The 14,997-nt window shown below is 42.4% G+C and overlaps 3 protein-coding genes across 19 annotated transcripts in view; 1 reads left to right on the forward strand and 2 right to left on the reverse strand.

The window, feature by feature from the left end:
- The window catches only part of LOC309852752 (uncharacterized protein), a 642,676-nt gene that overhangs the window by 527,128 nt on the left and 100,551 nt on the right, over window positions 1-14,997 (reverse strand). The gene's annotated exons all lie outside the window — the stretch shown is intronic.
- The window catches only part of LOC309852777 (KRAB domain-containing protein 5-like), a gene marked incomplete at its 3' end in the record, with an annotated part of 579,551 nt that overhangs the window by 440,868 nt on the left and 123,686 nt on the right, over window positions 1-14,997 (forward strand). The gene's annotated exons all lie outside the window — the stretch shown is intronic.
- LOC309853927 (uncharacterized protein) overlaps window positions 1-14,997 on the reverse strand; it is a gene marked incomplete at its 3' end in the record, with an annotated part of 55,683 nt that overhangs the window by 34,171 nt on the left and 6,515 nt on the right. Inside the window, exons 3-4 of the mRNA XM_082712529.1 lie at window positions 14,139-14,265; window positions 13,557-13,652 (exon numbers count right to left, since the gene is read on the reverse strand). Coding sequence (XP_082568655.1) covers window positions 13,557-13,652; window positions 14,139-14,265 — 223 coding nt within the window. The remainder of the gene's footprint in view (window positions 1-13,556; window positions 13,653-14,138; window positions 14,266-14,997) is intronic.

Raw genomic sequence — 14,997 nt, forward strand, 5'->3', positions numbered from 1 at the left:
TTTAGGGAAGGCCTGGGGGAGGGGGCGTCTTCTTGATGGGTTATGGGAGGGAAGGCATTGCAAAAAATAGAGATGGGGGATCCCGGGTGGTTCAGTGGGTTAAAGCCTCTGATTTCAGCTCAGGTCATGATCCCAGGGTCCTGGAATGGAGTCCCACATCAGGCTCTCTACTCAGCATGCTTCCCTTCCTCTCTCTCTCTGCCTCCTTGTGACCTCTGTGAAATAAATAAATAAAATCTTTTTAAAAATCTTAAAAAAGTAAAAAGGAAAGAAATAGGGATGCTGGCTCATAAGGATGGAGTGCAGATCTCATATGAGATGTTCCACTAACCTGTCACTCTGCACTGTGCTGACTGAGGAATGCACTCGTGAGAAGGGTTCCTGTCACTGCAAGTCCCCTGCAAACCTGCTGGCTACACAAAATCAATGCCAAGTAGCAGCATCATGGAGTACGTGAGCTAAAACACCAACAATACCTCTATGCTACATGCCTCAGTAATACACCCACAATACTATCATCATATTCACAAAGAGGAGAAAATCATAGCATAGACTAGGGAAAAAACAATCACATATCCCTTAAACCTTCAGAGCACTGGGAAAATGGATTCCTAAGTAAGTTGTTTTACCAGTACCAAACAGGTGATTGATTCCATCATTTACCTGCAACTTTCTTCAATGAGAGAGATTAACACTGTAGGTAGGATAACACCTCATTCATGACACACCCATATCAATACATGAAAAACCACTAGGTTTTATTAATGAAAATATATTAAGTTTACACATTAAGTTATGCATTTCAAATCCAGTCTATCTTCACTGTTTGAAATACAGAATACACATGTGCAAAACCGTTTAAGTGTTGTTGGAAGGATGTGGAGTACCTACTTCCCAAAATTTCAATACTGAGGTACATTCCTGAGAAATGTGTATGTTCAGTGGTATGGCACTGTATGGAAGAGTTAGCTACCCTCCTTCAGTCACCTGTCACGGTTTCCTCATTTAACCACATCAATTCATACTCTCTAACAATTGTGCTTACAAAGAAGCATCGCTAGTGTACTGCTTGCCACCTCCTTTTTCTTAAAGAACAATTAGTAAAACCTTCTATTTCTAATATTGAGAAAGTTCTTTACTTTAAAACATGGAGCAGTATATGTTCTGAACACCTACTTCATGGTAACATACATCAATGTTGTAACCATAAGCATCTCCATGGTGATTTTCCTCGTATGTTGTATATTATACGGTCCTACATCTTCCATGGAAAATTAGGCATGTGTGTGTCCCACTTAATGTAACAGGGCACTTAGTATCTTTGATGGAGCAACAGTCAGCCACATGGTCTTCCAGATTCAGTAGGGATAAAGGGATTCTTGGTAGAGATTTCAGAGTAAAATAAAACTGTTTGTCACAAATCTCAAATAAGGTCAATGTAAAAAATGTTAAAAAATATATTGAAATTAAACACACATAAAAGCCTATCTACTAAATCTGTTGAAACAGGATAGTATATACATTTTTTAAGTGTTTGATTTTTCCTTGTAGTACCTATTTTCAGAGTAATGTCTGAATTGAGTTCCTTCATTTGTTACATTTATTGGCATTTGAGTTCAAATAGAAAGTCATCTAAATATTTATGTCATTAAATTTACTTTATTTAATGCACTCTCCGGTGTTTGCTCCGGTGTATATTAAAATGAAGGTCTTTTCACATTCATTAGTTCCAAGGGTTTAAATCTAGAAAGCATTTTGTGATATTCAATAAATACTGAATTCCAGAAAAGGCGTGTCTTGTCCACTTTCTTTACATTTTAGAGTTCTTCTGCTACATGGTAACTATGACTTGAAATAAGTTGGGAGTTCCAGTGAGAGGTCAGGCACATTCTGTGTAAAGTTACTCTCCTATATAAAATTGCTGACATGAAGTCAATGAAGAAAAGGCCATAGATGTTTTCACACATACATTATGGCTGTAGATTACTCTCCACTTATGAATTTGGCGATGTCGAGTAAGGTTTGAGGGCCACATAAAGGTCTTGCCACATTCTTCACATTCGTAAGGTTTCTCTCCAGTATGAATTCGGTGATGTGCAGTAAGTCTTGAGCTGTCATGAAAGGCCTTGCCACATTTGTTACATTGGTAAGGCTTCTCTCCAGTGTGAATTCAATGATGTTTAGTAAGGGATATGACCCACATATAGGCCTTTCCACAGTCGTTACATTTGTAAGGTTTTTCTCCAGTGTGAATTCGGTGATGTTTCATAATATCTGAGGGCATCTTAAAGGCCTTGCCACACTGTTTACATTTGTAAGGTTTCTCTCCAGTATGAACTCGGTGATGCTGAAGAACCCCTGAGCTCTGCTTAAAGGCCTTTTCACATTCTTGACATTGGTAAGGTTTCTCTCCAGTTATGAATTCTGTAATGTTGGGTAAGCACTGAGCTCTGGTTAAAGGTCGTGCCACATTCACGACATTGGTAAGGTTTCTGTCCTGTATGAAGTCTGCGATGTTGAGTAAAGTCTGTAGGGCGCATAAAGGCCTTGCCACATTCTTTTTTTTTTTTTTAAAGATTTTATTTATTTATTTGACAGACAGAGATCACAAGTAGGCAGAGAGGCAGGCAGAGAGAGAAGGAGGGAAAGCAGGCTCCCTGCTGAGCAGAGAGCCCGATGCGGAGCTCTATCCCAGGACCCTGAGATCATGACCTGAGACGAAGGCAGCGGCTTAACCCACTGAGCCACCCAGGCGCCCGCCTTGCCACATTCTTGACCTTGGTAAGGTTTCTATCCAGTATGGACTCAGTGACGTCCAGTAACGTCTGAACGCCACTTAAAAGCCTTGCCACATACGTGACATTGGTAATGTTTCTCTCCAGTATGAGTTTGGTGACTTCCAGTAAGGGTGGAGGACAATGTAGATGCTTTCACACCTTTTGCCCATTTGTACTGTTTCACTCCAGTATGGGTTGGCTTATGTCCCTTTACTGATGAAGGGTCCTTAAAAGGTTTACCACATTCCTTGCATTTACATATTCTGCATATTTTCTCTCCAGTATGCATTCACGGGAACTGAGATAATGTCGAGTGGCAGTCAAAGGATTTACAACATTCCTTAAAAATACAAGTTTTCTCACGCTTAGGAATTGTCTTGTTTCTGTTTGGTCTTGATGACTGCCTAAACACGGTCCCTGGTTTATTACATGTGAATGGGCTTTTTCCCTCATAAATTCTCTGATGATTAGCAACACTGGAGAACTGGTTAAGAGCTTTCCCACATTCATTATCCTTGAGAGGACTGTCTACTGAAGGTAGTATACTGAGGTTAGAGCTTGGATGAAAGCCTTCCCCACATTGATCACATTCATAATGGTTCTCCACAAACCTATTCCTGACACATCTGTGAACATGGGAGCCCTGGTTCAATGTTTTCTCAGATTTAGTGCACTGAGCAATTCTGTCTCCAGTGAGATGCCTCTGGTCATACTGTAGGGTCGATTCCTTGGTGAAGCCCCTGTAGAATGGATCCCACTGAGCACTTTGTTTTTCATTTCTGAATCTCTGATTTAAGGTCAGGCCAGTCCTATCTTCCAAATGGCTCAAATCATTATTCTCAGCATGGACTAGGTTACTTTCCAGATGTGTCAAGTGGTCTGTCCATAAATCGCTATGATGGAATATCTGATCGGAGCGTGTGCTGACAGAAACACACTGTTCTGCAGAAACAGTTGACTTCAAAAGGGAGGATTTCCACAGATATTTATATCTTATACCATTTGGGGCAGTGAGATTCTCATGAAAGGCAGTTGACTTGGTTTGGATTTGTCTTCTCTGAAATCTTTGATGCCTGTCACTCTTCCCATCATTGTCCCAGTCTCTATGTAAGTGTAAAATCTCAACAGCATTATGTTTGTATCTGTGAATTGATGGGTTTTGGAAAGAACCTTGTACACTCTGCTTTAGCAGGAAACTGAGTGTCATGTGAAGATACAGCTGAAAGATACCAAATAAAAGTAAAACCATTGCACTTATTGCATTTGGAAGAATATACTGAAAACTTCTAATATAGAAGCATCAAGTTAATCAGACAATGTCAGAAAGATGGCTGAGAAGGAGTCATCAGGACTTCATTTCTCCATGGACACACAACATGGCACACAACGTACTGAGCACAGAGTCTAATAGAGAATTCTGTGGTATGGTCATGGTGTAGCACAAAACAATTTCCTATAACTCTAACAATCAGGAAAAGGGTAACATGAGCTCAAAATTAGCAGAACGGTGGATATTGAAACAGAAAACTGAAATGAACCAACTCTAGTACAGTAAAAATAGGAATGTATCAACCACAGGAAGAGTTGTTTGTCAGAAAAGATCAACAACATTGACAGCCCATGAACTAAATAGAGAATAAAGAAAGAAAAGTACGACTAAAATGAGAGGTGAAAAGGCAAAAGGAGAGCATAACTGACTATAGGAATCAAATAAGAGGCAACAGTGGATAATCAGGGACCACAAACTCTCACTAAAAGAGGAGTATGAATGTAAAAAAAAAAAAATAAATAAATAAATAAATAAGATTTAAAAAATAAAGAATTTAGACTCCAGCATTCAGTTAAAAAGAAAAAAAGAAAAAAAAAACGAAAAACTGATCTACAATCACAAACCAGAATGAAAGAGGAATAAAAGAAATAATCCAACAAACAAAAATTGTGTGCCAGATGAATTCACTGGATTCAAACAGACACTGACAGAGAACGGACTGCAAAAAAAAAAAAAAAAAAAAAAAAAAGCCATGTTACATGCCGCTACCCCTCGGAACAATTTGGTACTTAAACTGTAATCCCTGGAGGATTTTACTAGTTGCCAAACACATTTAGATATGGCCTTAAGAAATACATATACTGGTAACAGGTCTTTGGGGAGAAGGATGATATATGACCGTGAAGCTGGGCAGCTGGGGATGCCCGGCTCGCTCAGAGCGGAACGCTGCTCCTTCAGAGGCCAGGCAGCCTGGAACGCCCGTTCAGCTCAGGGTGGACCGAAAACCGCCTGCTTCCCTTTTTCGTTGTCACTCCTTTCTCTTCCCAGAAGTGCTCGTTGTTAGTTAGATGAGTCCTTTGAATGTGCTTGGTTAACTATAAACCTTACCCTCCTCCTCGCCTACCTGCAAGACGTGACTTACGTTTGACCTTCATCAATTCTTCTATTGGCTATAGTTTCTATCCAATAAAAGTGAGACTGTGGAGTTGCTCGTGGCAGCAGTCCTTTTCGACTGTTGTCCCCTGCTCCCAGTCTCTTGCAGCTGACTTGTTTGTGCCTAATTCTTCTTCTGTCACTGGCTGGAAGCAGCAGTTTCATTTTTTTCCCTCCTTTCCTTCCGATTCAGTATTTTCCATTATTTTGCCTTTTATGTGACAAAGTCGTTCTTCTGCTTCTTCTAGCCTTGTCTTAACATCAAGTCTGTTTCTAATCTAGCTTATTGCATTGTTCACCTATGTTTGATTTTTTTTATTGAGTATTTTTTTTTCTTTGAAGATTTTATTTATTTGACAGACGGAGATCACAAGCAGGAAGAGAGGCAGACAGAGAGAGAAGGGGAAGCAGGAACCCCGCTGAGCAGAGAGCTGGATGCGGGACTCGATCCCAGGACTCTGGGATCACAACCGGAGCCGAAGGCAGAGGCTTTAACCCACTGAGTCACCCAGGTGCCCCTATGTTTGAGTTTTAAAAAAGACATATACTGGGTGCCTGGGTGGCTCAGTGGGTTAAGCCGCTGCCTTCGGCTCAGGTCATGATCTCAGGGTCCTGGGATCGAGTCCCACATCGGGCTCTCTGCTCAGCAGGGAGCCTGCTTCCTCCTCTCTCTCTGCCTGCCTCTCTGCCTACTTGTGATCTCCCTCTGTCAAATAAATAAATAAATAAAATCTTAAAAAAAAAAAAAAAAAAGACATATACTGGGGGATGGGGTCCCTAAGAGTTCGGGTGGGAGCTAGAGAGAGATGGAATCACATGCAGGCATCACACTGAGTACAGAGACTGACTTGAGTCTGGATTCCAGGACCATGAGATCAAGATCTTAGCAGAAACCAAGATCCTGGGGCTTAATAGAGTGAGCCACCCAGACACACAACTTTTTTTTTTTTTTTTTAACTCATCCCTATGGTAAAGTTCTCACTATTCTTTTCTCAACTCCTTGAGTATCCTTATGATTGCTGCCTTAAATTCTCCATCAAGCTCCTTACTAGTATTTCCATTGCTTCTCTGGCCCTGGGCCTACCTGCTGGTTTTGTTTAGGATAAATCCTTTCATCTTGGATTTTGTCAAACTCTCTAACTTTCTCTGTCCATTAGAAAACTCAACAATGTCTACTTCTGTATCCTTCAGGCCAGCGGTCTGCAGGGGCTCTCCTTGCCTGCTACGGGCAGTGTTTGGTCCCTGGCCTGAACATGGCCAGTTAGAACTAGGTGAGCTCTGCCCCGCTTGTGAAAGGAGACTGGATGTCAACTCCACCGGGACTGCTGCCCTGCGGAATCCTTGCACAGGAGATGCGATCTGGGCAGGGGCTGACCTTGCTGAGCCTGAGACAAGCCTCACTGAGAAGGGCAGTCCCCTCAGATCACAGGATGTGGGGCCTGGTGCAAACAAAGTAGCCAGCCAGTGTCCTCACTGAGCGGGGCTCTGCTTTATGCTACAGGATGGGAGAGGGAAATAGTTTCATCCAACTCCCATGTTCTGGGAGCCACATGTCACTGAGTGTTTCCTCTCAGGAATGTGCTCCTAGACAACGGAATACTCTCCTGACTGTGTGCCCCAGGTGACCTCCAGATGTCTGTTTCCATGCTGTGAGCCCCCAGGCTGTTTGCCAGCATTCTCTGTAGGAGCACCTCAGTGCCCTCCTGGCTCTATCCCATCCAAACCTGCTGACCATTAAACTCCAGGCTTTAAGATGTGCTAGTTCCAAGAACTCAGAAAATTCGGCCCTTCTCCCTCTCCAAACCAATGGCTTTGGGAAGCCTCCTTAGGCATCCACTGAGTGCTCCTCTGTCATGACACCTACTGCACAGCCGGGGCTCCCTTCCAGCCACAGTGCTATACTCCTCTCCTCCCTAAACCATGTCTCCACACTACCTCCATCTTCCACGTGGCCTCTTCTCTCCCTTCACGTGAGAGTCTGTCATGTCTCTCCTCAGCCCAATGTCTGGGGCATTCAGGAGGACCTGACAGTTGCCTGGTGGTGCTCATGACAGGACACACGAGTCTAGGATCATCCTGCTCCACAGCCATTGCTTCCTGTGGTGAATCCTTATTGTTTTCATCCTCTAACAACTCATGTGGATTTTAGAAAGTTGGTACACAAACCAAAACATAAAAGTTAGTTTTGTTTCTACACAACAAAGAGCAATTCCCAAAACAGGATCATACATTAAGAGCAACAAACCACCCAACCCAAATTCACCACGGCCACCGTATTCATGGAAACAACTCCCTCCTTGACAACAAATGCAGTTGCAATCTGCTTTCGGCTGCAACGTTGGATTTTGTAGCTTGGATCCCACTGCATCCGTGGCCTTTATCAATTTCAAGTTTCCCCTGCATCTGTACTAGTACCCATGTCTTCAGGCTATAGGATCACTTGTTTCAACTTAAGCTTCCTCCTGAAAATTGACTTTATGTAAAATGAGTACAGTTATTAAAGTTGGTTGCACTTTCTGGTCTTCCCAAAAGAATCCACTTACACAGAAAAGCCATCCTGACATGTGTGGCCATTATTACACACTCCGTAATGGTGAGACATGAGAGAAACTGTAGGGAAATAGCCTTAGGAAGCTCTCATAGAAAATGACTGTTCTTCCATGTACCACCTGGGCTGCTCAGTCTATGAGGACCACAGGCTCTTCTTCATCTATGAATTTACTTCTTCACACTGCTGGGCAGATGCTTGTCTTTCCCCTGCTCTCTCCCTTCTACCACTATGCACCTTTATCTCCACTGTGGTACAGATCAGTTTGCTTTCCTAGGTCTTTATCCTACTACTAATACTTAGGATTAGCTTATTTTGCACAGTATGTTTACTTTCTTTGCCTGCACCCTCTTAACACACTACTTTAACCTATAAAGGCATATGCTTCTTGGTATCTATCTTGCTTTCTTTTAAATGTTCCATTAGTTCAGGTGTACAACATGGGGACTGGACCTCTCTATAGGTTCTATTCTGCTCACTACCAAGTAGCTACCATCTGGCACCATAAAATGCTGTCATTATACCACTAAACGAGTTCCCTATATTCTGTTATCCCCATGACTCATTATTCCACAACTGGAAGCATGTGCTTCCCATTCCCATTCCCTCATGCTGCCCATCATCCTTCTCCATTCCACACAGGTAACAGTCAGGTTACTCCTTATATTTATGGGTCTGTTTCTGCTTCTTTCATTGTGTCTTGTCATTTGTGACAACGTGGTTTGAATCACGAAGTATTATGCAATGTCAAGGAACTCAGACGAAGAAAAATACCATATATATTCACTTAAGTGTACAGTCAAAACAACAACGTAAATGAACAAACAAGAAACATACTCATGAATATCTATTTTGTTTTGAATAAAGTCCATGGATAATCCCAAGAATATGAAAAGCCCAAGATGACACACATTCTAAACTGTGACCAGGTGGCCTGTAACCATTTCCCAATCGTGGCAGACAACAAGAGGTTCCCAGGTCAAAGTCTAAGCATCTTATGACTCATGACTCAGCAAACATCATAAATGTCTTCATCACACTAATTCCACTGGCCAGCTGCACACCCACAACTGTTACTGGGAGATGCTGCACATGAGGTGGGTTTGAGTCACTTCTGTGAGACTCTGAGCATAGGAAACCCTAGTATCGTCAAGGAACATCCAATGTATCTACCCAGTCCTTTGTCACAGAAAGAAACATCTGTTTTCCTGTACAATAAACTCATCTGTCCTCTACCCAAGAGCCAAATGAGTTCACTATATTCTCAAGCTTTTTTATACACAAACATGTGGAATGACAAGTATTACTAAAACATCAACCAAGGAAATGCTCACGCAGATCATGACATCACCACATGACCTCAAGGAATAATGACAAGACTATATAAGGCACATTTATGAATGTATGATTTGGGGCAGATATTCACCAACAGCAACCAATACATATTCCTTCATGATCTTTTGCTGCTCACCTGGCAGTGATATACAGTCACATGCAGGGGAGATCACAAAGTCAATGTACCTGGAAGGTTTGACTTTAAGATGCTTTCAACAATTAGCCATAGGGCCATTTGTGAAGGTCTGGAAAACCCCCAAGATGCACACTGTGCCACCAGGGACACATCGCTGGCCACTCTATCAACCTAACAAAGAAGTGTGCATCCAACATCATGGCAGAAATCTTTCACCCAAAAGCTGTCAGTGTGGGTCAGACTCCATTACAGGCAATGTCCAATGAGTTGCCTATGCTCCCCTGTCTGGCAATAAAAGCTGTAGAACTTCTCCTATCTCCAGTGAAGTAAAGACAGACAATGGTACAACATCTATCAGGTTGCCATGATTGCAGGGACAGCCTGCAACACAAAGATTATGACAACTGCCCAGCTCCTGGAGGCATGTCTGCTATGGGAAAAGAGGAATAATCATTGATCTGAGCACAGAAGCCCATCAAAGATCGTTGACATCACAACTGACATTGGGTATGTGGTCCTGGGAGACTGCTAACACCACTAGAGTAGAAAGACAGAGTTAAAACAACAGAGAAGTCTGATACAAGATCATGGCCATGGGAATCTGTATCAAGACATGACTTGTGTAGGGATGCCTGGGTGGCTCAGTCAGTTAAGCTTCTGCCTAAAAGCTGGGTCCTGATACAGGGTCTTGGGAAAGAGCTCTGCCTGGCACTTCCTGCTCAGTGGGGAAGTCTGCTTGTCTCTCTGCCTCTGGCCTACCCTAACTTGTATTTATTCTCTCCCTCTCTCAAATAAAGAAACAAAATCTTAAAAATGATTTGTATAAGCAAATGAAAAGAAAGCATAATACAAACTTTCAGAATACATTTCACTTTATTAGCCAAGTGGGGGAAAAAAAAATGGAAAACCTCAATCATGAAAGAAACCACAGAATAACTTAATTTCTTTTTTTTTTTTAAGATTTTATTTATTTATTTATTTGACAGGCAGAGATTACAAGTAGGCTGAGAGGCAGGCCGAGAGAGAGGAGGAAGCAGGCTCCCCGCTGAGCAGAGAGCCCGATGCCTGGCTCGATCCCAGGACCCTGGGATCATGACCTGAGTCAAAGGCAGAGGCTTTAACCCACTGAGCCAACCAGGCGCCCCAATATCTTAATTTCTAATACATTTCTGGCTAGAATTTTAAATATAATAATGTGTTCAGAGCAACACAAGGGATCCTATCTCTGTGTTGCTGTTTAAAAAAATTTTCCTAAGATCAAGAGAAATTTAAAAAATATATTCACTAGTATTTGACACATTCCTCTGCACAGTGCATACAATGTCTGTCTCACAGTTACTAATGCTGTATCTGCTATTAATGTATTCAGTGTTCTAGAGTTTATGGGTTAGTGGTAATACTATTGTCTTCTCACACAAAGAAATCATGTAGATAAAGGAAAGTATAGGGAACCTCTCACTATTGATCGAGTCAGGGTTTGAATCTGGGTGCCCTACACAGGAATAGGAAGCACAGAGTACACATGCCATTCTAGAAGGTGACCCATGTTCGGATTGTTCCTTTTCTCTTTGACACTCAATGGTTCACCCAGCCATCTTCACACAGAACAGCTTCCATAAACAGACACTTCAAAGTGAACATTCCAGCCCACATCACACATAGGCAGCCTGAGTGGTTTCCTGATTGAATACTCAGTAGACACAAAGGTCAGGCATCCCAGGTACAACACAGGAAAGGCCCAACACAAACCAGTCCACTTTCATGACTGGAGAACCAAGACTACACACCTGTGTATCTCACTACATTACACACGGGCTACTACCTTTCCTGAAGAACACAACTATGAATGTGTCCCAAGATATAGGTTCTCAAGGTCTAGTCCCTACCAAGCCACCTGAGATGGGGTAAGAAAGGGAAGGTTGGGGGCTGCCCCAGAGCTACTGACATGGTAATGTAAGCCTGGGTGATCCAAGATTTACAAGTGCTCCCCGTGATTCTGATCCAGGACAATTTGCACAACTTCTGCAGGAACCAAGTCACAGGCCAATCCTGAGTTATCCCCACAGAAGTCACTCTCAGAAACCCTCTGTGCTTGTGGTCATGTTACTGTCTGGACACACATAGACAACATGCACAACACACAACATACACAACACACATTTTCTTTATTTATTACTAAATCTGACTCCAACAGAGACAAGTGAGTGACTTGCAGATTCAATGATCTGGCTTTGTTTCACCTGCCTGACACGGAAAACAGAGGGGGAATCAGGGCACCTGTGGAGGCAGTGTGGGGGCTACTCAGACAGGTGAGTTCCTGCTCAAACAAGGAAGAGATGACAGAGCTGAAGGCAAAGAGAGGGGCAGAGATCACTCATTCTAAAGTAGTAACTCCTCTTCCTGAAACTGGGAAATAAAGGAATGCAAACTTGACAAATGCCCCAGACGTGTGTGACAAAACCCATAATTGCCATTATTAGTGTTCTCCTGAAGAAAACAAGTCTATAATCCTGGGCCCTTAGATTGTTTTTGTGTTAGTTGTTTTTTTTTTTTTTTTTAAGATTTTATTTATTTATTTGACAGAGAGATAGATCACAAGTAGGCAGAGAGGCAGGCAGAGAGGCGGGGGGAAGCAGGCTCCCTGCTGAGCAGAGAGCCCAATGAGGGGCTCGATCACAGGACCCTGAGATCACGACCCAAGCCCAAGGCAGAGGCTTAACCCACTGAGCCACCCAGGTGCCCCTGTTTTTGTTTTGTTTTGTTTTTTTTAATTCCCAAATACTACTCCAAGATCACAACACATTCAAAGAAAAAGAAAACTATGTTCCAATCAGAGGAACAAAATAAATCTCCAAAACTGGCCCTAAGTTAATAAAGGCCCATACATAGCAAAAACAAAACAAAACAAAACAAACAAACAAACAAAAACCCCAAACCGAACCAAACCAAAACCAGACCAAACCAAAAACAAAATGACAACAACAACAACAACAAAACTGAAAGCACTTCAAATTATGATGATAAAGCCAGATGAGATCCTAAAGTTCTCCGCTAAACATAAGTATTTAGACAGTTATACAAACCTGTAGTGTTGGAACTACCTGGGTCACATTTATTTCTGCCACAGAATTTTGTCTTTACAAAAGTATAAAAATCACTCATGTACGTCATAAACTATACAAGCTTTGTTTTACCTCTAAGTTGTTTTAAGGAATCTCTAAGGTAACCACAATGAAAATACTCACAGAAGACACAAAAGTTAATGAGGAAGGTACCAAGGCACATCATAGTGTAATATAATTAAAGATAAAATAAATCTTTCTTATTTCCTACCAAAACATGATACACAGGTATAAGGTGTTTCAAATGTACTTTTAATCCTAGAAACTCTTTTCTCTCATGACAAAAGAAAACAATTCACCCACAAATACATGATGAAATTAATTCTATGTTGATGACAACTCACCTAGACATAGTATAACATTCACTCACCACTCCCCAGGGAGAGAAATTAACAGTAGGAATCAGAGCATGTATGAATGATACACAAACACAATCAAATACACATAGTTTTATTGGCAAAAAGCATAAAGTTTATCCTTTTTTGACTTACATAGTGAGACCTTCTTAAAGGTTCCAAGTTCTGAGTTCTAAATGTGCTAGTCCCCCAATAACGTTCTTTATGTGAGGCGGCTAGGAAACAGAGACATTGCATTATTTCACCACTGAGGAATGAACACAGAGAGAGGAAATAGAACTGCACATTGTCTCATTTTAGGGAGGTGGCTTGTTATCTGATGCAGTTACTAAATGTCAATTTTGTAAGAATAAGATTAAAGCCTCTGTAACATTAGAAAGCATAAGCCAGAAAACATTAGAAATCTGTCTCCAGTATTCTTGGAATTACTGCACCAAAACCCAGTGTGTATACAACTACCCTGACCTACTTGTCTCATGATGAAAGCCAGAACTGACAAAGGCCAAAACATACAGGTCCTCAGAAATAGGATGACTTTCCAGGGCCCTCAAAGCAATGGAGAAGCTCTCAGACTGAGGTGGGGAGGGGGGGAGGGCTTCCCCCTCCAAGGAGAGTCTCCTGGCCCTTCCTGTGGATGTGGCAGACCATCACTGGAGCTGAAGGAGAATCCCTATAGGATGCAAGAACTTGATAATGTGGGAGAGTAGATGTCCCTCTGGGAGCATGAGAGAAATAAAACCGGGCATGTCTCCAACTGATTTTCATTCAAGGACAGCTAGTGGCACCATAGCTTAAGGTCTATGTTCCTCCTTCAGACTTGGGCCTCCCTTCTGTCATCTGCCTCATTTATCCTCACCTACCTGGATGGAAGCCTTTGGTTTCCTTTCTCTTCATATCCCAGAGCTGCTTCTCTTGCTCCAAAAAAGTGATCAGGTCTGGCTTTGACACGTTGAGACCTGTTTACGAGCGAAAAGGAAAATGAGTATCGCCAGAGATTCTAACTTTCCATCAGGATTGTGTTAAGCACAGAAGAGAGGATACTGTGCAATTCTAGAAAATGGTTTCCCAAAAGCTGTTGCCCAACAGTCTCTTTCAAACACACTGGAGGCATTTCCAATGTTCACATCCTGACCTCCACTTCCAAGCAGTAGACATAGTAAGAAGGGAAATTTCAGTTTAACATGTGAGCAGCACCATTCTCTGCCACTAAGTGTTTAGAATTGCAACTCATCTACAGAAGTGGGGGTATTACCTTGAGAAGCTAAAGATGAAAAGGACACATGATGATGGCTTTTCTCTACATGTACAAACCCCTCCTCACTCCCCTCTCTGTCTGGATCTGAATTCCAGTTATTCAAACAGGAATTGTCCAAGAGACAATCTTCACAGGAAGCAGAAAACCCAGAGTGTGGTTTGGGGAATCTAGAAGGAGTCTTTCTCACCCAAGAAGCAGAGGTGTCCGTAGTTCTCCAACATCACATCCCTGTACAGTTGCCGCTGAGTGTGGGTCAGGCATCCCCACTCCTCCTGAGAGAGTTCTACGGCCACATCCCTGAAGGCCAGCTGTCCCTGCAATAAATACCACTGTCACCAAGTGGCCATTGACACACTTCACGATGGTTCCTAACATGAAAGTGGGAGTTAATGTCACCAGCTAAACCCAAGACCTGACTTTCCCTGCTCCAGAACATGAGTGTGGAATAAAAGAAAAACCCATGAGACAGAGGGCAGGACTGATTGACAACCTCCACTCTGAGAAGTCAACCCTACCAACTACAGAGAGGTGAGAGCGCTCTTTGTCCAGTGCACACTGCTGGCATGCAGGAGAAGAACCAATATTCCAGAAGGAATCATGAGATATTTCTGATGTGAAATCTTGGGGTGCAGGAATGAATGATGAAGAAACAATTGCTGAGATGTCTTTGGTGTCAAAGCTGTGGTCTTCCTGATGATGCACAGGCACAGGCCCCATGGGTCAGAGATCCTGCACTGGGGTGTGAGCCGGAACTCAGTCTGCACTAAAATGGTAAGTGGCTCAGGAGCACAGCCATCATGAAGGAAGCTGAAAGCAATGTTCCAGGACCTTGAGGGCCCAGCTGGTGTGATGATGAGTAGTAGTAAGTGACTACTGTAAGTAAGTGACTACTTACTACTAGTAAGTAGTAAGTGACTACTGTTGAGTGAAACCTTGGATGGAGGACCCTGTAGATCTGTATCAGTGGGGGACATGCATGGAGCATGATGGCCAACATGCATTTGGGGGGAAGAGATAAAGAAGATTCCAAAAGGATTTTCTTATGT

Source organism: Mustela nivalis (assembly GCF_964662115.1).
Source record: "Mustela nivalis genome assembly, chromosome: 18".
Classification (NCBI taxonomy): Eukaryota; Metazoa; Chordata; class Mammalia; order Carnivora; family Mustelidae; genus Mustela; species Mustela nivalis.